This window comes from Dendrobates tinctorius, unplaced genomic scaffold (genome assembly GCF_039654945.1).
Source record: "Dendrobates tinctorius isolate UK_male_01 unplaced genomic scaffold, ASM3965494v1 ptg000020l, whole genome shotgun sequence".
Classification (NCBI taxonomy): domain Eukaryota; kingdom Metazoa; phylum Chordata; class Amphibia; order Anura; family Dendrobatidae; genus Dendrobates; species Dendrobates tinctorius.
The window spans coordinates 51,926,195-51,950,346 of record NW_027361688.1 but is presented as its reverse complement, the minus strand read 5'-3'; the positions used below and the strand labels follow the sequence as shown (position 1 = coordinate 51,950,346).

Here is a 24,152-nt window from a genome sequence, read left to right as displayed (position 1 = left end):
GATTGCAGACCCCTGATCCTATTCACCACAATTAACAGTAGCCGTGGGGGGTTCCTACGGTGTCCTAAACCCCTCGTCACAGCCGGAGAACTACATAAGCCTAAAGAAAGAAAGGGGAGATCTAAACTGCCCCAGAGCAGACCCCAAAGCAATAGACAGCCCCCAACATGTATTGTCGGTGAAAAACAGATGAAAACACAAACACAGACAGAAAGACAGGCTGAGCAAACGATGGAGCCCAACTAACTAGATAGGACAGGACAGAAAAGATGCTGGCTGCAATCCGCAAAAAACCCTACAAAAATGTCCCAACCGTCTGATAGGAAAAAAGGCCCTGAAGTCACTAGACTTCAAAATCACTATATCAGCACTCAGGTATATTCTGAAAACAGAGCAAAGAGATCAACTGATCAGAGACAAAAATGGAATTCAGCCAGTCCCAACCAGGACTGGCTGAATACAAACACTAAGGAAACCAGACAAAATCTCATGGAATAATAGTAGGGCAAAAACTTAGCTTTTAGTAGACAGGAACTAAAACTGGATGCCAGAGCTCAGAGCAGAAAGGATCACCAGCAAACCCTGCAGGGCGTCGGCTGCCTTATATCCACTCAGAAATTCCAGATGTCCAATCACACTCCGCCTGGTCAGATAACAGGTTCTTCCCATCCCAATCAATTTCACTACCTCTCTTCACCAGCAGAGGGAGTTCATCAGACATCAAAGGTGAAGGGGAAAATGAACTCACAACAGGTTTGGTTCTTCCACTTTGGCGGTGGAGGTTTGCGTAGATTCTGGAGCGGAGGGCAATTTTATGTCATCTGCCTTCGCTCAACGGCACTCGATACCACTGCTTATGATGTCCAAGCCAGTCACCGTCAGAGTAGTGAATGGTGCCACTCTGCCCTCACAGATTACCCACCAAACCACTCCACTGTTAATCTCAGTGTCTCCATCTCATCAGGAGACGATATCCCCTGGTTGCGGTATCACTCTCCCCATATAGAGTGGTCCTCTGGGAGAATTCTTGGTTGGAGTAAGTTATGTGAGGGTAGATGTCTGAGGGAATGCGTCCAGGTGTCCCCGCAGATCTTTCCTCGCTTCCCAAACACTATCGACAGTATGCGAACGTGTTCTCCAAAAAGGCGGCGGAGACACTTCCACCGCATCGCCCCTATGACTGTCCTATGACCTCTTGCCTGGTGCTGAGCCTCCCCAGGGTCGAGTCTATCCCCTATCTCTCCCGGAGACAGAGGCCATTTCTCAATACATCAGGGAGAATCTGGCAAGAGAATTCATTAGGAAGTCAATGTCACCAGCGGGGGTGGGAGTCTTCTTCGTCCAGAAGAAGAGTGGGGAACTACGTCCTTGCATCGATTACAGGGGTCTTAACACAATCACCGTTAAGAATACATATCCTCTACCCCTGATATCGGAGCTGTTTGATAGGCTACGGGGAGCGAGAGTGTTTACCAAACTTGATTTGCGGGGGGCTTACAACCTGATTCGCAACCGTGATGGGGACGAATGGAAGACGGAATTTAACACTAGAGACGGGCACTATGAATATCTGGTGATGCCCTTCGGGCTCTGTAATGCCCCAGCCGTCTTCCAAGACTTTGTGAACGATATCTTCTGGGATATGCTTACCACCTAGGTAGTAGTCTATCTGGATGATATTCTCATCTACCTCCAGATATTGACTCCCACCGGAGAGATATTTGCAAAGTTTTCGACCTCCTGCGGGCAAACTCCCTCTATGCTAAGTTGGAGAAGTGTGTGTTTGAGCAGGAGTCCTTGCCTTTCTTGGGCTATATCATCTCTGCCCAGGGTTTGGCCATGGATCCTGCCAAGCTACAGGCGGTGATGGATTGGCAGGAGCCCCATTCTCTCAAAGCGGTGCAGCGCTTTATGGGGTTCATAAATTACTATCGCCAATTCATTCCCCACTTCTCAACTTTGGTAGCGCCCTTGGTAGCCCTCACCAAGAAGGGTGCAAACCCCAAGTTGTGGTCAGAACCTGTCTCCAAGGCCTTCTCCTCTATTAAATCCCATTTCACTAGCGCTTCCATTCTACATTGCCCCGATGTTGATAAACCCTTCATTCTGGAGGTGGATGCCTCTTCCGTCAGTGCTGGAGCGGTCCTGTTCCAGAAGGACTCGCAAGGTCGGAAGCACCCATGCTTCTTCTTCTCCAAGACCTTCACACCGGCGGAGAGGAATTATTCCATTGGGGACAGGGAGTTGCTAGCAATGAAGTTGGCCTTTACAGAGTGGAGACGCCTCCTGGAGGGGGCTCGCTACCCTTTCCAGGTGTTCACCGACCACAAGAATTTGCTCTATTTACAAATAGCCCAGCGGCTGAATTCTCGCCAGGCCAGATGGTCCTTGTTCTTCTCCCGATTCCACTTCACTCTGCATTTTCTCTCCGGGGAGAAGAACGTCCGGGCCGATGCTGTCTCCCGCTCCGTGGTGTCATCAGAGGAGGAGCCTCGGCTGATAGTCCTGCCTGAGTGCCTGTGGACTGTGGTTCCGGTCGCCCTCGAGTCTGTACCTCCGGGCAAGACTTTTGTCCCTGCACATCTGCGACCGGAGGTCCTCTCTTGGGCTCATTCGTCCAGGCTGGGTGGACATTTTGGGACCAAACGGACCTTTGAGCTTCTGGCGAGGACGTACTGGTGGCCGCATATGGCCCGTGACATCAGGGACTATATACGGGCGTGCGTCTCTTGCGCCCAGAATCGGCCCTCTCGGCAGCGGCCCGCTGGGTTACTCTATCCTCTGCCGCTTGCTGACAGGCCCTGGGAGATGGTCGGTATGGACTTTGTGGTGGGTCTGCCCAAGTCCAGTGGCAGCACCGTCATTTGGGTGGTCACCGATCATTTCTCCAAGATGGTACATCTGGTACCACTCTCTCGGCTACCTTCGGCACGGGGCCTGGCAGCGTTGTTTATTAAACATGTTTTCCGCCTGCACGGCATGCCGGATAAGATTATCAGCGACCGGGGTCCTCAGTTTGCATCTCGGATCTGGAGAGAGCTCTGTTTTCTGCTCAGCATAGAGCTAAATCTCTCCTCGGCCTATCATCCCGAGACGAACGGGTTGGTTGAGAGAGCCAACCAGACCCTGGTGACATATCTGCGACATTTTGTCTCGGCCAGGCAGGATGATTGGGCACCCTTGCTGGCATGGGCGGAGTTCGCCTTGAACAACGCTGTGGCCGACTCCACCGATCAGACCCCATTCCTCTTAAATTACGGCCAGCATCCGCACGTCCCCGTGCCCATGCCCGTGTCGTCCACCGACTCTAGGGTGGCAGACTGGGCGGTGGAGGCAAGTGACATTTGGGATCGCACGCAGCATGCTATCTGGGACTCCAAGGAGAGAATGAGGTCCTCCGCTGACACTCGCCGGCGCCCGGCTCTGACCTTCGCCCCTGGCGACTTAGTGTGGCTCTCCGCTCGAAACATCAGGCTGCGGGTGGAATCCACTAAGTTTGCACTGCGCTATATTGGCCCTTTCAAGGTCCTCGAGCAGATCACCCCTGCGGTCTACCGCCTGGCTCTTCCACCACACTTGGCTATCTCGGACACGTTTCATGTGTCTCTCCTTAAGCCGATGCAAATTTCCCGGTTTTCTGAGCCATCTGTCAGGACATCAGACCTGTCGTCAGACGAGTTTGAGGTCAATGCCCTCGTGGGATGCAAGATGATGCGGGGCAAAAAATTTTACTTGGTGGATTGGAAGGGTCATGGTCCAGAGGCGCGGACCTGGGAGCCGGTGGAAAACATCCACGCTCCTCTTCTCATTGCGGAATTTGAGCGGAGCGAGGCTCAGAGAGTAGGGGGCCCTAGGAGGGGGGGTAACGTTAGGCGTCGGGTTCCTGTCGCTGCACAGTGGGAATCCCGAGCCTTACTTCCGGCGGTCTACCATTCCTCTCCAGCTGCAGAGGAGGTTGCTCAGCAAACTCGTCGGTCCTGGCGCTCTGCCCAGACCAGCTCCGTGGGTTTGCTTGCTGCTGCCACCTCTGACACAGCTATGGCAATGCATGCTGCTCAGCAGCGAGATTCTCCAGGGACTAAGTCCCCATGTCGGGCCACTGAGCATGCCTGTGTAGTGATCTCCCATTGGAGATCAAGGGTCACGTGCTCAGGTCCTGCTCGTGTTCGGATTGGCCCATCCGAGAAGCCAGGAAGGTCCTGGACGCTCGCGGCTATAAAAGGTTCGCATGGCCGCTCGGATAGCCTGTATTTTCAGACTATAAAGAGTGAGTGGTGTATGCACGTATGAATGTCTCTGGTGACTGACTCATTATGAAACCCCTACCCTTGGTACGCATGTGTTCTGCAGCCTAGCCTGCTAGTGCCCAGGCTTAGGCGTAGGTAGGTCAGAGTTTGAGTCAGGCATTAGTCATCATCAGTGACTCGGCATGCCTCAGTACCCTGTGCTCCACACTCCATAGTGGCGCTCGTGGCAGCAACGCCGCGCACTCAGTGGGCCTAGAAGGACCCTAACCCCGTGTCCTTGGGGTAGAGTTCTGTGGACGTGTAACTGTTTTTATGCCGCTCTATTCTTCCGCCATTACCTAGCAGCAGTGTACCACCTCTGCACGGTGGACCCCGGGCTGCGAACGCGCCTACTATTATTTTATCATTTGGTGCGTTCCGCCAGTCCTAACAGTCTACAATAGTGAACCTTTTATTTTTGGACGACATCATAAAAGCATCAATGGGCATTGTGTGGTGCCTAATTACTCAACAAGGAAATACTTTTCATTTTACAGTTAAAGAGGTTGTCCACTACTTTTACATTGATGAGCTATCCTTAGGATAAGTCATCAATAACTCATCAGCTGGGGTCCAAAACTGGGAACCTCCACCAATCAGATGTTATTGGTGTCATTGGTGAACCGCGGCCGGAAATACTCGCCTGCAGAACTGGTTGTCTTCTGGTAGTGGCCGAGGCTTGGTATTACACATTATCCTCTTATTCAAATCAATAGGAGGCGGATGGTTTACCCTGCAGTGGATAGGTAACAGCTGATCGGTGGGGGTGCGGTGTGTTGGACCCCGGCCGATCAGACATTGATGACATATCCTAAGGATAGGTTGTCAATGAAAAAGTAGTGAACAACCTCTTTAAGGTCCTTCTAACTTGTAGAGAAAGCAAAAAATACATTTACGGTTTCCTGACATCTATTTTAGTAAATACATTTATTCCAAAAGAAATAACAATTATAAAGCACATTTTATTAGCGCCCTACTTTGTGACGTTCCACCTGTATAATTCCTTGAGTTTTATGAATAAATTGACATCTGACTGTTATCATTCCTCTCATCAAAGTGGTTTGTTCCTACATAATTTGGTACTGGAAGCACTGACTGGGCAGTGTTGGATTGTAAAGGGACACCCCGCTAAATGGTAAGGGCTAGTTGTCAATTTATTCATACATTTCTAGGAGGAATGAGAGGTTAAAGGGAATCTGTCACCCCATTTTCGGCCTATAAGCTGTGGCCACCGCCATCAGGGGCTTATCTACAGCATTCTGTAATGCTGTGGATAAGCCCCTGATGTAACCTGAAAGATAAGAAAAATGAGTTATATTATACTCACCCGGGCGTCCGGTCCAGTACGATGGGTGTCGCGGTCCGGTCCGGCGCCTCCCATCTTCTAGCAACACCATCCTCCTCCTTGCTTCATGCTGCGCTCCTGCGCTGGCGTGCTTTATCTGACCTGTTGAGGGCAGAGTAAAGTACTGCAGTGCGCAGGCGCTGGAATTCTCTGACCTTTCCCGGCGCCTGCACCCTGCAGTACTTTACTCTGCCCTCAACAGGGCAGAGACAGTATGCCTGCGCAGGAGCACAGCATGAAGCAAGGAGGAGGACGTCATCTCTAGGAGATGGAAGGCGCCGGACCGGACTGCGAGACACACCGCACCTGACCGTGCCCCCGGTGAGTATAATATAACTTGTTTTTCTTATCTTTCAGGATACATTGGGGGCTTATCTACAGCATTACAGAAGGCTGTAGATAATCCCCTGATGGCGGTGCCGGCAGCTGATAGGCCGAAAATGGGGTGACAGATTCCAATGTAGAGTTATAAGAAAAGATGCTCCAGAATTCTTATTTCATGGGTAATTAATATTTACTCAGGCACGAAGAGTGGTGACAGGTCTTTTTTAATGTTCTTTAGAGGAACCCATACACATTAGATAATGGTTGGCTTGTGGATCAATCAGCTATTTCTCCTGACTCTCCCATCTACAGGAATGCTTTGGCCATTGGAATTTCAACAGAAGGCTCCTTTTCTCCCCTGAGATCATTTGTGTGGGGAGAGTCAGGGGGCCCCAGACACATTGGATAGCCAGCTGCTCCCGCTGCTCTTGGTAGCTTAATTCAACTTTAGTCTAATGTGTATGGAGACCTAAAGGCTATGGTTGTAGTTAGTCTCAAAAATAGACAGTCTATCGCACATCCTGTGAGTGATTTTAAATTCATAGTGGTCCAGATACAACTTGTTGTTTGGTATGGCTTTCTCACAGATTTATTAGTCAGTGCATGAGTGGAGGCAAAATATAAACTGTCCACAAAAATCATGATGACTACTGGAATATTGTCTGATTGGTGACTGTAGAATTTCTTACCAAAAGTAGACATAGGCCGTTCAGGAACAACAGGTGAATCCACTTCAGCCGAACCTGTGCAACTTTTGGAGGAAAATAAGAATGTTAGTTTCATAGAACTCAAGGATAGTGACAGAGTGTCTTGTCCAATCATAAAGCTATGTGTACCAACCAATAACACAAGATACAATGAAAATGAGCAAATAAACTGTAGTAAATAAATTAATAAATAGGAATAGTGCATGTAAATAACATTAACACTATTTTGATAAAAAAAAAAAAGTAGAAGCCATCCCACCACAAAAGTGTATACCCAATCAAGATGGTCCCCATCTTTTGTAGTTCACCACACTGTGTGTCAACAGGTGCCCAAAAAGAGAAGGGCAGGGCAGGACCCAACTGTTGAGGTGGAAAATTTTATAAACAAAATAAACAGCCCAAAAGGGAGAGCCAGGCTCCAGTTTGTATAAAGTTCAAAAAAGTAAAGCTAAATCAAAAAGAAAGTAAGCAAACACCCTACAGTAAGTAAATGAATAAATAGTAATAGTATATGTAAATAACTTTGGGTACTTAAGTACAACATATGTTCTGGCTCATTTTTGTGGTGCAGCAATAACATTAAGGGTATGCTCACATCTGAGTATAAAACTGGTAAGTGCAATGTAAGAAAAATTTGTATTGGACTTGCAACAATGTTATTCAATTAGGCAGTGTTTATCTGCGGGTTTTTCCTCAAATGGCTGAGACTCACCAATGCAAGTCAATGGGTACGGGAAAAAAATTGCACGGTACATGGACGATTGCGTGTGACATCTGATTTTTATCCACCCATCTCATATAAAACCTGACATTTCATTAAATGAGTATAGTAAATTCACCTCAAGAACCGTCAGAATAGACTAGATAGATAAAAAGATGTCACTGAGATATATAATTAATGCAGTGAGCGTGTAGCTTACTGTATATGTTATGAGACAGTGACCAGCATTATTGGAAATGGCCGGTATGTGTAGCAGCGGAGGAGATCCTCTGACCTGTAAGCCTGAAATGTTGCTCTGGGACCTGTAGTTCCATGAGCCTTGTTTCTGTTTATACTAGGGGGGCTTACAGGGTTAGCCGGAGAGCTGGGCGGGACTGGCTAACCACATACCTCCCACCTATGGGGGTGGTTTCAGCTACATAATGTGATCATGGTTTGGATCACATGGTCTAGGTTGTAATGTTCTGCATGAGGTCAGGCCTGTGTGGAAGGTTCTAAGAGTGGACGGAATTCCTAAAGAGCACATGGTGAGGCTGTGTACCTGGAAGGTCTCTGTGTTGGAAGGTCCTGTGAGTGGACCGGATTCCTTAATAGCACATGGTGAGACCATGCATCTGCAGAGCCTGTGACGGCTATCTGTGGTGGGGAAGCTACCATCCTTCTGAGGGTCTGGAATGTCAGGTTTGTCCTGTGGTACAAGTCATCATCCGGGACAGTGATCCCATTTAGGCAGCTTCCTCAGAAGCTAGGACTTACGAGGAGTCTGCGTGTGGAGCAGGAGCTCCTGTAAGGTAACTCCAGACAAGGGGGTTATAGTAAGGGCAGACAAGTATCTGCCATTGGAACAGACTGTTGGTGCTTGTTATGTTCCATGGATGTTAATGAACTGTTCGGCATGCAGTCGCGCACAGTAACTGGACAAACAGAAGTCCGGCGTGTGTAGGGACCGTGATTCAAAGCTGTATACTACAAAGTGCTACGGACAATGTGAGGTCAGTGATGTGTAACATGGCCTACAGAGGTTTATGAGTTGCATAATAAACCGGATAGACTTTTTTTGTGAGAAAAACAAGCCTGTGTGCTTTCATCTCGTTGCCAAGCGAGTGTCCCCCAACACATGCAGTAAGCGGTCTCTTACATATGGTGGAGAATGCGGGCAATGGTCCACAAAAAAATTTTCAAGACAGCTTGCTATAGCTCAGCGGGGCCACGAAGATTACAAGCTTTTGGCGGTAACTAGGCGGAGTTACGAAGTGAGTGTCCCCAAACACAGGCAGTAAGTGCTGTCTTACAATGTATTACCTAAAATAGAAAAAAAAAAATCAACGAAAAAATGGTGTGGAATTCCCTTTATTTTTAATACCCAGCTGAGGGAAAGCAGACAGCTGGGAGATGGTGTTATTATTCTGGGAAAAGGCCACACAAAAGGGTGATACATAAAATGAGAACAATGGGGATATGTGAAAATATGTGTAAGTGGGTCAAGAGCTGGCTCAGGGATAGGAAACAAAGGGTGGTTATTAGTGCGACCACACTTAGAATACTGCTTACAGTTCTGGTCTCCGGTGTATCAGAAAGACATAGCTGAACTGGAGCGGGTGCAGAGAAGAGCGACCAAGGTTATTAGGGGACTAGGAGGTCTGCAATACCAAGACAGGTTATTACACTTGGGGTTATTTAGTTTGGAAAATCGAAGGCTTAGGGGTGATCTTATTACAATGTATAAATATACCTTTCTAATGATCTTTTTACTCTTAGACCTGTGACAGGGACAAGGGGGCATCCTCTACGTCTGGAGGAAAGAAGGTTTAAGAACAATCACAGACGCGGATTCTTTACTGTAAGAGCAGTGAGACTATGGAACTCTCTGCCATATGATGTTGTAATGAGTGATTCCCTAATAAAATTTAAGAAGGGACTGGATGCCTTTCTTGAAAAGTATAATATTACAGGGTATATACACTAGTTTCCTTGATATTGCGCTGATCCAGGGAGCTAGTCTGATTGCCGTATGTGGAGTCTGGAAGGAATTTTTTTCCCCATTGTGAAGCTTACTGTTTGCCACGTTTTTTTTTTGCCTTTCTCTGGATCAACATGTTAGGGGAGGTTAGGATAGGATATGGGTTGAACTAGATGGACTAAGGCTACTTTCACACTTCAGGTTTTCGGCGTCAGGCGCGATCCGGCGTCGTGCCGGAACGCCGGATCCGGCAAATGTTTAGTAAAACCGGATGTGACGGATCCGGTTTTCTGCCGGATTCGTCTTTTTCTTGACAGACAAAACCGGATCCGTCTCATCCGGTTCATCCGTTTTTCTATCCGTTTTTCGACGGATTACGCCGGATCCGGTTTTTAAAATTGACCCTTGTGGCCTTCCGAACGGGATTGGCTACTGGAAAACTATATATAGCGTGTTCCTACAGCCCTTCTTTGACAGGTTGTAGAGGAGAAAGTGCAGGTTGGAGAGAAGAGCAAGTTACTGGCGAAGATGGATGTTGTCATTGGAAATATTTTGAAGAATTTGGCGGATTTTATAGCGGAGGCGAATCGTTTGAGGGTGATTGTTCTGGAGAAGGAGAGAGCGAGACAGCAGCGCATCAGGCATCGTAGACGACGTTTGTGGATCCACCCCATCACAGCCAAGAGAATGACGCGTGGGGTCTATTCTACACTCTGCATGGACCTTCGACGAAACCCGGATAAATTTTTTGGATATGTTCGGATGAAAATGGAGAATTTTGATTACTTGGTGGAGCGCATTGCACACCTCATAAGAAAAGCGGACACCTATTGCCGCTTCTCTGTTTCACCCGCAGAGCGTCTGATGGTGACTTTAAGGTAAGCCACATTTATTGGATATGCTCGCATCAGAGCACACTTTCACTGCAATCTTGTTGGTGGTAGTTTGTATCTCCAAGTGTTATAGCTCAGTTTTGGTATGTAATGCTGTGATTTAAAACTAATTTATTGTTTTTTAATTCCCCACAGATTTCTTGCAACTGGAGAATCCCTTTCGTCACTGCATTTCCAGTACAGACTCGGGATTTCCACCATATCTGGAATAGTGAAGTACACATGCCGTGCACTGTGGGACTCCTTAGCTGAAGAGTTTTTACCAGAGCCCACAACAGAGAGGTGGATTGAAATTGCTGACAAGTTTCAACAGATATGTCAGTTTCCCAACTGCTTGGGCGCTGTGGACGGGAAACATATCCGCATTGTAAAGCCAGCCGGATCGGGATCGGAATATTTCAATTACAAGAAATATTTTTCAATTGTCCTCATGGCCATCGCTGACGCGGAATACAAATTTATTGCGGTTGATATTGGGGCCTATGGCCGCTCCAATGACTCTCAAGTTTTCAAACTGTCTGCCATGGGGCGTAAACTGTATGGAAACACCTTCCAGTTCCCACCACCTAGACCGCTGCCGCAAACATCTGGTCCACCTATGCCATTTGTCTGTGTAGGGGATGAAGCCTTCCAGCTGTCAGAACACCTTTTGAAACCGTACTCTAGCAGAGGATTGACAAGACCAAAACGCATTTTTAATTACCGCCTCACAAGAGCAAGAAGAATGGTTGAATGTACCTTTGGTATTCTGACAGCCAAATGGCGGGTCCTATTGACTGCAATCAACCTCAAGACAGAAACTGTGGACGAGGTGATCAAAGCGTGCGTGGTACTCCACAATTTTGTTATCTGCAAGGAACCCATTTCCATTGAGGACACCTCTGAAGAAACCACCTTGCAAGATTACCATGACATTACCACTAGAAGTTCTGTGACGGTTTCAGTAATGAGGGACAATTTTGCACTATACTTTATGTCACCTCAAGGCAGAGTACACTGGCAGGATGACAGAGTGTGAAAGATTTGTGCCCAACCAAACTTGTGTACCTTCTGTACCAACAGTATATACCTTTGCCAACCAAAGTTGGCTATCTTGTCATGGTCTCTATTTTTAGCTTTAGGCCACAGGTGTGTACCTGGTTGTGTTTTATGCAAAAGTTGTGTACATTGTTATGAAATCACCAACAATAAACACAACTTTTTAGGTGAAATACTTTGCTTCAAACACAACCAGGAACACAACTGTGGCAAAAAGGTAAAATTTACCCACAGTTATATACCTAGTTTTGAATACCATTTCACCTTTTAAATACCCTGTATTTAACCTTTTTCGCCGCAGAAAGAAATGACAGACAACCAGTGTAAAATAATTTAACTTTTATTGAAAAATGTTTTTTTTAGTAAACTTTTTTAAAATTTTAATAAACTTGTTTAATAAAGCTTTGAAACCATAAAACTGGTCATTTTTATTTAAATACACACATTATAAATCTGTGTAGTGTGTGGTGGAAATACTGCTGGAGGGGCTGCGGGACACTTCGACACTGGGAGTGTGGAGAGAGGACTGGGATCGTGGTGGGGAAGGAACAGTTAGAGGTGAAGGTGTGGAAAAAACTACAGAATGGGTGGACATGTGGGAAGCAGAAGAGGTGGTGGGTGGTGGAGTGGAGGGTTGGGCAGGGACTGTAGGAGCAGATGATGTTGATGGCAAGTTGTATGGGGAAGGAGTTTGGTACGGGGCAGGTTGCTGGAAGTGGGGAGATGTCTGGTATGGGGCAGGTTGCTGGAAGTGGGGAGATGTCTGGTACGGGGCAGGTTGCTGGAAGTGGGGAGATGTCTGGTACGGGGCAGGTTGCTGGAAGTGGGGAGATGTCTGGTACTGGGGAGGTTGCTGGTACTGGGGAGTTTGCAGGTACTGGGGAGGTTGCTGGTACTGGGGAGGTTGCTGGTACTGGGGAGGTTGCTGGTACTGGGGAGGTTGCTGGTACTGGGGAGGTTGCTGGTGCTGGGGAGGTTGCTGGTGCTGGGGAGGTGGATGGTGCTGGGGAGGTGGATGGTGCTGGGGAGGTGGATGGTGCTGGGGAGGTGGATGGTATGTAATAGGAGGGGGAGGATGGAAAGTGGCTGGAGGGGGGGAAGATGTAATAGGAGGGGGAGGATGGAAAGTGGCTGGAGGGGGTGTAGATGTAATAGGAGGGGGAGGATGGAAAGTGGCTGGAGGGGGTGCAGGTGGAGGAACTACTATGGTGGGAGGAGGAGGTTGGGAGGTAACTTGCTGAAGAGAAGCGTGGCATGAATGCATTACATGCATCTGCTGGGCAGGAGAGAGCGTTTCCATGCGCTCCACAACAGACCTGAAAAAGGTGTGGTTTGGCGAAGATCTTGCTTCTGAATGCATGGTTTGCAGAAGTGTCTTCACCTCCAGAATGCTGGAGTTGATCTGCTGATAGCCTGCGGAGATTTGCTCTGACAAGACTTTTAGACAGTTCTGGAAAGATGCATTCAGATGCAAGAACTCTGGCGCATAAGCCTTTTCCTGACCCCTCTGCCGCTGCCGCCCAGTACCCGCAGGTGTACTAGAGGTGGCAGGGGCAGAAGGGTGGGGTAAAGGGAAAGCGATCTCCTCACCAGCAGCTTCATGTAATGTAGGCGGCCACGATGCTCCTGTGCTGGTGGATGGGACAGATGGGTCGAATGTGTGGGAAGGCAGGGAAGGTGCAGATGTACCGGGGCGGTCGAAGTGTCCCTCGGTGCCGGTCTCCTCAGGGATCGCCTCAGAAGGGTCCAATCGTGCAGGCTCCCGAGTGCTGCTCACCGTGCTGAGGAATAAAGAGAAAAAAAAACAATTAAAATAGTGACATGGTATGGCCCTGGCTGAAAAAAAAAAGTTACATCTAAACATTTTTTTGTCACATGTGGTGTGTAATATTTACCTTCTGGTGAGCATTGTCTCCCGGAGGAACGACAGGGCTCGTGCGTACTTGTACTTGCTCCTGCGTCCTCCAGATCCACTCGGGGCCCGCATCTCTTTATTGAACTCCTTCTTGAAACGATCCCTCACAGACCGCCACCGCTTCACAATTCTCTCCCCTGAAACGAGAAAGGACAAAGTGGTTAGTATACAACATCAGTGTTTCCCAAACTCCAGTCCTCATGGTCCCCAGGGGTCATGTTTTCAGGATTTCCAAAGTAAATAGAAATCCTGAACACATGATCCGTGGGGACCACGAGGACTGGAGTTCGGGAAACACTGGTTTAAATCAAGCAACCGGTACTGTATATACTTACGCTCTTTAATCTGGGCCCGAGCTTCGAGGTCCTCCCAGCGGTCCACAAGGAGCGAACAGATTTCCTCCCAGAGTCGTCGGGTAACGATCAGGTCAGCGTGGCGTCGGTCAGCCATATTCCAGAGCGGCTCCCTTTCTCTGACGAGATCGATGAGGCGGTCCACATCAATCCCTCCATCCTCACCGTCAGAGTCGGGAGCACGCTGTGAAGGCTGTTAAAGAAAAAGACAAAAATAACATAATTAGCCTCCACAAAAGAAATGAAATAAAAAGTGCAAAAAAAACAAAGCAAAAATATTTATACTTACACGCTGGTGACCGCCGCGTTGCTGTCGCCGACGACCCTGGGAGGCACTGCGAGGACCTCTTGGCCGAGCACCAGATTGGGAAGACTAGAGAAGAAAACAAAAAATGTTATGTCTTTGGATGTAGGCATTTGTTTGCTGTGTGTGGTCTGCAGAACATTGTTTTCTATGTGTTGTGTGTAGTGTGATGTTGTGTTTCTGCGTTTGATGCAAAAAACTTACCAATTGTGAGCCCACTCCAAGTGTCTGTCCACCCCTTCCTTCTTCTTCTGGGAGCTCCTCTTCATCTTGTGATTCCTGTTTTGAAATAAAAGGCAATGAATACACATATATTACAGAGATGATGGATTTTGGAAATAAAAACTTACCGTCAAACGCTGACGATGCGAGGGAGGGCTCCAGAAGATGTGCTGTCTTCCTCATGGCCAGACTCCATGGCTGTGGGTGGTGTTTCTGCTGCTGCCATTGCTGCTGCTGCTGCATCTATTGGGCGGCTGTTGATTAAAGAGAAACAAAGGGCCAATGAATATCTTGATATTCCATAGCCCTAGTTTGGAGGAATGGGGGATTTGATAATTACCGTCTCTCATCTGCTGCTGGACTCCCCTCCCGTTGTTCAGCATGCTGCTCCATTTGGGGTGGTGCTGATGGTGCTGCTGCTGCAGATGTCTGCTGCCTTCTCCTGCTCCTGGTTCTTGGCTTGGGTGGCATGTTGGGTGTGGCTGAGGGTCCCATTGTCTTGCTTTTATATATGTCCTGTGGGCAGAGCTACTGAGCATGCTCAGACCAAAGAAACCGGATCCGGCCGCCGGATCCGGCTGTCGCCGGATCCAGCGCATTGCGGCGCTCATAGGCTTTCATTGTATGAAAAAGCCGGACACGCCGGATCCGGCGTATCCGGCTTTTTCGACGGATACAAAAAACGTTACAGTCTCCGTTTTTTCCAGACGCCGGATCGCGTCACATTGCCGGATCCGGCGAAAATCGTATGAAACGCATGGCCATCCGGCTCGATCCGGCTCTAATGCAAGTCAATGGGGGGGAAACCGGATCCGGCATTGCATTTCGACGGATCCGGTTTTAGTCAAAAGCGACGGATCGCGCCTGAAGCCGAAAACCTGATGTGTGAAAGAGGCCTTAAAGTCTTCCTTCAACCTTAATAACTATGTTATTATGTAATATCCGCTTCCCAGGCTATTAATATCAACACACAGCTCTCTGCTTAGCCTTTATTGGTTATTAAAAGGAGGGACCCCCCAAAAAAATTATGTGAGGTCCTTCCATATTTTTAATAAATAGCAAAGGCTAAGCAGAGAAATTTCTCATGCTGCAAGTTCTCACATCAGTAACGTTATCGTAGTACATAGCCGATGAACTCTGGTCACCTTACTGACGTCAGCGCTCTCAGTGTGAGACATTTTTTTAGGGGTCCCCCATTTTTAATAATCTGAAAAGGCTAATTAGACAGCTGTGAGCTTATATTAATAGCATGGGAAGGTCCATGTTAATTGCCCTCTTCCTTGACTATTAAGACCAGCTCTCAGCTGTCTGCTTTCCCTTAGGTGGTTAATAAAAAGAAGGGGGACCACATGCCATTTTTTTTTCTATTTATTTATTAGCTAAATACAGTGGGGGAAATAAGTATTTCATACACTGCTGATTTTGCAAGTTTTTACATCTACAAAGAATAGAGGTTTGTAATTTTTATCGTAGGTACACTTCCACTGTGAGAGACAGAATCTAAAAATAAAAAACAGAAACTCACATTGTATGATTTTTAAATAATTAAATTGCATTTTATTGCATGAAATAAACATTTGATCACCTACAGTCATGGCCAAAAGTTTAGAGAATGACACAAATATTATATTTTCACATGACCTGCTGCCCTCTGGTTTTTATGTGTTTGTCAGATGTTTTTAACACATACAGAAATATAATTGCAATCATATTATGAGTAGCAAAAGGTTATATTGACAGTTAGAATGAGTTAATGCAGCAAGTCAATATTTGCAGTGTTGACCCTTCTTCCTTAGGACCTCAGCAATTCTCCCTGGCATGCTCTCAATCAATCAACTTCTGGATCAAATCCTGACTGATAGCAGTCCATTCTTGCAAAATCAATGCTATTATTTTGTCTGAATTTGAAGGTTTTTGTTTGTCCACCCGTCTCTTGATGATTGACCACAAGTTCTCAATGGGATTAAGACCTGGGGAGTTTCCAGGCCATGGTCCCAAAATCTCTATGTTTTGTTCCCTGAGCCATTTAGTTATCACCTTTGCTTTATGGCAAGGTGCTCCATCATGTTGAAAAAGGCATTGTTGATCACCAAACTGCTCTTGGACGGTTGGGAGAAGTTGCTCTTGGAGGACATTCTGGTACCATTCTGTATTCATGGCTGTGTTTTTAGGCAAGACTGAGAGAGAGCCCATTCCCTTGGCTGAGAAGCAACCCCACACATGAATGGTTTCAGGATGCTTGACAGTTGGCATGAGACAAGACAAGTGGTAGCGCACACCTGGTCTTCTCCGAATAAGCCGTTTTCCAGATGTCCCAAACAATCGAAAAGGGGATTCATCAGAGAAAATGACTTTACCCCAGTCCTCAGCAGTCCACTCCCTGTACCTCTTGCAGAATATCAGTCTGTCCATGATGTTTTTTCTGGAGAGAAGTGGCTTCTTTGCTGCCCTCCTTGAGACCAGGCCTTGCTCCAAGAGACTCCGCCTCACAGTGCGTGCAGATGCACTCACACCTGCCTGCTGCCATTCCTGAGCAAGCTCTGCACTGCTGGTAGCCCGATCCCGCAGCTGAAACACTTTTAAGAGACTGTCCTGGCACTTGCTGGTCTTTCTTGGGCGCCCTGGAGCCTTTTTGGCAACAAGGGAACCTCTCTCCTTGAAGTTCTTGATGATGCGATAGATTGTTGACTGAGGTGCAATCTTTCTAGCTGCGATACTCTTCCCTGTTAGGCCATTTTTGTGCAGTGCAATGATGACTGCACGTGTTTCTTTAGAGATAACCATGGTTAACAGAAACAATGATGCCAAGCACCAGCTTCCTTTTAAAGTGTCCAGTGGTGTCATTCTTACTTAATCATGACAGATTGATCTCCAGCCCTGTCCTCATCAACACCCACACCTGTGTTAATGGAGCAATCACTGAAACGATGTTAGCTGGTCCTTTTAAGGCAGGGCTGCAATGATGTTGAAATGTGTTTTGGGGGATAAAGTTAATTTTCTAGGCAAATATTAACTTTGCAAGTAATTGCTGTTAAGCTGATCACTCTTTATAACATTCTGGAGTATATGCAAATTGCCATTAGAAAAAATGAAGCAGTAGACTTTGTAAAAATTAATATTTGTGTCATTCTCTAAACTTTTGGCCATGACTGTACAAACCAGCAAGAATTCTTGCTCTCACAGACCTGTTCGTTTTACTTTAATAAGCCCTCCTACTCTGCACTCATTACCTGTATTAATTTCACCTGTTTGAACTCTTTATCTGTATAAAAGACACCTGTCCATGCTCTGAACTCTCCACCATGGCCAAGACCAAAGAGCTGTCTAAGGACACCGGGGACAAAACTGTATCCCTGCACAAGGCTGAAATGTGCTACAGGACAATAGACAAGCAGCTTGGTGAGATGGCAACAACTGCGCAATTATTGGAAAATAGAAGAAACACAAGATAACGGTCAGTCTTCCTCAGTCTGGGGCTCCATGCAAGATCTCACCTCGTGTGGTAGGGGTGATTCTGAAAAAGGTCAGGAATCTGCTCAGAACTACATGGCAAGTCAATGACAAGAAGAGAGCTGGGACCGAAGGCCAGCGTCACCACCTTTGCAAGTGCTGGAGCCCTGAGTAAATGAGGGGACCACTGTCATCGGGGACATTGGAAAGCTATGGGGCCCATGAGTGCAAGTGTGGGCACTGCTATTGGGCCCCCACTCCTGTTTTAACACCTTTACCCCCAAAGGTAGTTTGCATGTTAATGATCAGGCCAATTTTTACAATTCTGACCACTGTCCCTTTATGAGGTAATAACTCTGGAACGCTTCCATGGATCCTGGTGATTCTGACAGTGTTTTCTCGTGACATATTGTACTTCATGTTAGTGGTAAAATTTCATTGATATAACTTGCATTTATTTGTGAAAAAAATGGAAATTTGGCGAAAATGTTGAAAATTTCGCAGTTTCACAACTTTGAATTTTCATGGCACACAAAATACTTATAACCGTATATACTCGAATATAAGCCAAGATTTTCAGCCCATTTTTTTTGGGCTGAAAGTCCCCCTCTCAGCTTATATTCGAGTCATATACACCAGGGGGTCGGGGGGGGGGGCGGGGGTGTCAGGTCATACTTACCGGTCCTGGCACGGTCTCTACAGCCCCCAGCTTCTCCGTGATCTCCCTTCCTTCCTTCAGCGGTCACATGGTACCGCTCATTACACTCATGAATATGTGCATATTCATGAGGTGTAATGAGCGGTACCACGTGACCGCTGAAGGCAGGAAGGGAGATCGCGGTGAAGCTGGGGGCTGCAGAGACCGTGCGAGGACCAGTAAGTATAGCGATACTCACCTGTCCTGGTCCATCACTGCTTGCTGCTGTCTGGCACGCTATCTGTCAGTGACGTTCAGACAGCAGAGGGCGCGGTGACATGTTAGTGCGCGCCGTGCCCCCTGCAGTCTGAACGTCACTGACAGATGACGTGCCAGACAGCAGCAAGCAGCGGCATCTGGCCCCAGCAATGGAGAGGTATGTAATTTTTTTTATTTTTAAATGCATCAGCGGCAGCACATGGGGGCATAATGTATGGAGCATCTTACGGGGGCAGCACATGGGGGCATAATGTATAGAGCATCTTATGGGGGCAGCCCTTGGGGGCATAATCTATGGAGCATCTTATGGGGGCAGCATATGGGGGCATAATGTATGGAGCACCTTATGGGAGCAGCATATAGGGGTATAATCTATGGAGCATCTTATGGGGGCAGCATATGGGGGCATAATGTATGGAGCATCTTATGGGGCAGCATATAGGGGTATAATCTATGGAGCATCTTATGGGGGCAGCATATAGGGGTATAATCTATGGAGCATCTTATAGGGGCAGCATATGGGGGAATAATCTATGGAGCATCTTATAGGGTCAGCATATGGGGGAATAATCTATGGAGCATCTTATGGGGGCAGCATATTGGGGCATAATCTATGGAGAATCTTATGGGGGCAGCATATTGGGGCATAATCTATGGAGCATCTTATGGGGCCATAACCTTTATGGAGCAGCATATGGGGCATAATCTATGGAGCATCTTATGGGGCCATTATTAACCTTTGTGCTGCATTATATGGGGTGTATTTTGTATGGAGCATCTTATGGGGCCATCATGAACTGTATGGAGCATTATATGGGGCTCCTGATTCAATATGGATATTCAAAAACATTTAACCTACTGATGTCTCAATTAATTTTACTTTTATTGGTATCTATTTTTATTTTTTAAATTTACCAGTAGCTGCTGCATTTTCCACCCCAGGCTTATACTCAAGTCAATAAGTCTTCCCAGTTTTTTGTGGCAAAATTAGGGGGGTTGGCTTATACTCGGGTCGGCTTATACTCGAGTATATACGGTAAGTAACATTTCCCACATGTTGACTTTACATCAGCACAATTTTGGAACCAAATGTTTTTTTTTAGGAAGCTATAAGGGTTAAAAGTTGACCAGCGATTTCTCATTTTTACAACACCATTTTTTTTATGGACCACATCACATTTGAAGTCTCTTTGAGGGGTCTATATGATAGAAAATACCCAAAAGTGACACCATTCTAAAAACTGCATCCCTCAAGGTGCTCAAAACCACATTCAATAAGTTAATTAACCCTTCAGGTGCTTCACAGGAATTTTTTGAATGTTTAAAAAAAATTAACATTTAATTTTTTTTCACAAAAAAATTACTTCAGGTCCCATTTTTTTTATTTTACCAATGGTAACAGGAGAAATTGGACCCCAAAAGTTATTGTGCAATTTGTCCTGAGCACGCTGATACCTGATATGTGGGGAGGACCACTGATTCGGGCATGGCAGAGCTCAGAAGGGAAGGAGAGCCGTTTGATTTTTTCAACACAAAATTGGCTGGAATTGAGATCGAACGCCATGTCGCATTTGGAGAGCCCCTGATGTACCTGAACAGTGGAAACCTCCCACAAGTGACGCCATTTTGGAAACTAGACCCCCAAGGAACTTATCTAGATGTGTGGTGAGCACTTTCAACCCCGAAGTGCTTCACAGAATTTATAATGCCTGGGCGTGAAAATAAAAAAAATCATATTTTTTACACAAACATGATCTTTTAGTCCCAATTTTTTATTTTCCCAAGGGTAATAGGAGAAATTGGACCCCAAAAGTTGGTGTCCAATTTGTCCTGAGTACGCTGATACCTCATATGTGGGAGTAAACTACTGTATGGGCACACGTCGGGGCTCAGAAGGGAAGTAGTGACGTTTTGGAATGCAGACTTTGATGGAATGGTCTGCGGGTGTCATGTCGCATTTGGAGAGTCGCTGATGTGCCTAAACTGTGGAAACCCCCCCAAATGACCCCATTTTGGAAACTAGACCCCCAAAGAACTTATCTAGATGTGTGGTGAGCACTTTGAACCCCCAAGTGCTTCACAGAACTTTATAACGTAGAGCCATACAAATAAAAAAAATATATATTTTTTCCCACAAAAATCATAATTTTGCCCCTAATTTTTTATTTTCCCAAGGGTAATAGGAGAAAATAGACCCCCAAACTTGTTGTGCAATTTTTCCTGAGTACGCTGATACCCCATATATCGGGGTAAACCACTGTTTGGGCATGCGTCAAGGCTTGGAAGGGAGGGAGCACCGTTTGACTTTTTGAACACAAAATTGACTGGAATCAATGATGGCACCATGTCACGTTTGGAGACCCCCTGATGTGCCTAAATATTGGAAACCCCTCAATTCTAACTCCAACCCTAACCCCAACACACCCCTAGCCACAACTCTAACCCCAACACACCCCTAACCCTAGTTCCAACCCTAACCCTAACTCCAACCCTAACCCTAATTCTAACACTAATTCTAACCCTAACCCCAATTCCAGCCCTAACCCTAATAGAAAAATAAAAATATTTTATTTATTTTATTATTTGTCCCTACCTATGGGGATGATAAGGGGGGGTGATTTACTATTTTTTTATTTTGATCACTGTGATAGGATCTATCACAGTGATCAAAATGAATGAATGGAATCTGCCGCTTGGCAGATTCGACGGGCGCACAGCACATGCTCCCACCATTATGGAAGATGGCGGCGCCCATGATCCAGGACGGCAGGACACCGGGAGCCACAGCTGGATCAGAGGGTACGGGGGGGTGATCGGAAGGGGAGGGGGAGCAGATGATGACGGCGGCGGCAGATAGCCCCCGTCAGTCATGGGGGGGTCGGATTGGTGTCTCCAGCCATGCCCGATGCTATTTCAGCATGGCCATGGCTGGATTGTAATATTTCATCAAAGTTCATAGATGAAATACTACTATCGCTCTGATTGGCTGTTGAAAGTGAAACAGCCAATCAGAGCGATCGTAGTCACGGGGGGGCAAAGCCACCCCCCCGGGGTGAAGCACTAAGCCTCCTGTATTTGCGGATCAGGTGACCTTTCAGTGACCCTGGTCACCCGACCTGCAGGAGGGTGATTTATACCATGACGCCTACGTTGGCATCACTGGTCTTAATGGCACAGGTTTTCATGACGCTAACGTAGGCGTCATTGGTCGGGAAGGGGTTAAACTAAGCCTTTTCCAAAAAATGATCTCCCACTAGCATAAAAAAATGAAATTTTGCTTAAAAATTGGTAAATGTATTCAAATTCACATAATTTCTTCTATACAAGGCAGACTCTATTAATTGCCCTTCTTCCACTCCCCATCCCCTAAAATAGAGATCTAGCCAACACCGCAAATGGAGAAAATACTACACAATACAAAGTATGCAATCTGTTTATACGGAATATTCATATAATTATTACAATACTAATAAAGCAAAAGCACCCACAAAATTGGCAGTAGTATGTAATGTTTTATTATTTCAATTTGACTAGACACAGTATTGTTTTACAACAAACAAAATAATAAAAGAAATACAGTATGTATGCGTTATAAATGACAGCAATCATTCATCAAGAAATGCAAGTGTATTTTTATTAACCTCTTTGCAGCTACGCCTAGAGAGTGCAAAATATTACATATTGATGTACGATGGCTGGAAAGGATGGAGATACTGGAATATTTGTAGAATACATGAATGCATGCTACATAGTAAAAAGCAAAGAGGTCATAAGGTCATAAGAAGACTGCACATGGCATGGTTCCACAATGGCAAGGTTTTTTTCTACATGCTATAAAGATTATTCAGTATTGGTCATAGGCTTGTGGGCCACAAGGTAAAAACCTTTATCAGGGTCCACCAACTTAAAGGGGAACTATACTTTCAAGCAACTTTTCAGAATCGCATATATCAGGAATAACATTATTTCTTGTCATTATATGAATTGCACTTTTCACAAGTTTTTACCATTTCTAGACTCTATCTACGGTTTGTAATTGACTCTGACCTGGTGGATGGAGACTTGCTCCCACACACTACACACAGAAATAGGGACTCTTTCTCTTTATTCCTTAGTTTATACAGAGACAGAAGTAGCAGAGGCATGAAGGAAATTATACAGCTGTACGGAGCGAATAGAGGTGAATCCAGCACTGCTATAGATTGACTTAGACCTGGTGGTTGGAGACTCGCTCTCATAAATTAAACTCAAAGAAATAGGGACTCCTGCTCTTTTTTCCTTAGATTGTTCACAGACAGAATTAGCAGAGGCATGGAGGAAATTAAACAGCTGTACTGAGCAGAATAGATGTGAATCCAGCACTGGCATAGATTGACATAGATCTGGTGGCTAGAAACTCGCTCATACTCTAAACTTACAGACATAGGGCTTACTGCACTTTTTTTCCTTTGTTTGTACAGAGACAGAAGCAGCAGGGGCATGGAAGAAATTATTAAGTTGTACTGAGCAGCGTAGATATGAATCCAGCACTGGGATAAACCAGGTAAAAATCTGCCCAATCTGTTCCTCTGCTTTTCACTATGCTAGTCTCTCTTCCTTCCAACTCCCCTCTATATAGAGTATAATAACCCCTGCAACTTGACACCTCACTGGTATGGCAGATATGAGTCAGTTTATGATGCATGATGAGTTCAGGAAACAGGGGGAAATGATAAGATGTGGCTCATCAGTGGAGAAAGAAGCAAATTTATCTGAAGCGATATATTACAAAGTTTCTTATATTCACGTGTACTATTCATTTATTTACTATTGATTTTTTTGTTGAAAGTACAGTTCCCTATTAATGTGACACAATATACAACCGATATGATTCTATGCGTAGAATCAGAATACAAAATATAAATCATACATTCATTTCTATAATGAAATATCTATCTTGGCTTGATCTTCATCAATTATTGCCTTTCATTCCCTATAATTATAACACTGGAATCTATGTGGGAAGTCAAAGTCGCCTATATATTATTGTAGCATGTCGATAAAGCCTGTATGGATAGAGCAAAGATTCTACAAGAGATTTCTTTCTTCCAAGCAAACTAGCACTCAGATCATTCATTACTTCAGACAGAAAAAAACAACGAAACATTGTATATAGACACATCAGCAATAGTTTATGAAAAGTTGCAATAATACCACATTTTTACTATACGGATCATGATGAAATGCACACAGTTAAGCAAATGGTTAAAACAATAATGCAATTTAACATTCATTTTACGCAATTTGTTTGACTAAAGTTCCCACTGAAATCGTACAAATGGGAAAACCAATGTATTAAGAAAAAAATACTTTTTTTTTATTTTTCAAGATGGCTTAGAGAAAATTTTGCTTGGAGATAGAAAAAGGAAACACAATTCATACGTACAGTATGTCCATAGCTGTAACATCACGTCTGTCACAAACTTACCTTGCCCAGTTGCTGCACTGATCTTCCTTGCCAGGTGCCATTGAACGCGCTTACTCAACCATGCTGGTAAAGATGCACTTGTGCAGTACTTAGAGGGATTGTCCTATTCTCAGACATGTCCTTCTCAACCACAATGTTTCTCCCCTTCTAAAATAAAAACACCTATATTCACCTCCAGTGTACGGGCTATTCCAGCGGCGTCAGCGCCAGCTCTCCCAGTTCGTTATGTCACACCATCACTGTAGCCAATC

General features: G+C 45.7%; 1 protein-coding gene across 2 annotated transcripts in view; it reads right to left on the bottom strand.

Annotated features, from left to right (window-relative positions):
• ARAP3 (ArfGAP with RhoGAP domain, ankyrin repeat and PH domain 3) overlaps window positions 1–24,152 on the bottom strand; it is a 238,723-nt gene that overhangs the window by 117,745 nt on the left and 96,826 nt on the right. For both annotated transcript variants that reach the window (XM_073568037.1, XM_073568036.1), the window contains exon 3: window positions 6,645–6,706. In XM_073568037.1, coding sequence (XP_073424138.1) covers window positions 6,645–6,706 — 62 coding nt within the window. The remainder of the gene's footprint in view (window positions 1–6,644; window positions 6,707–24,152) is intronic.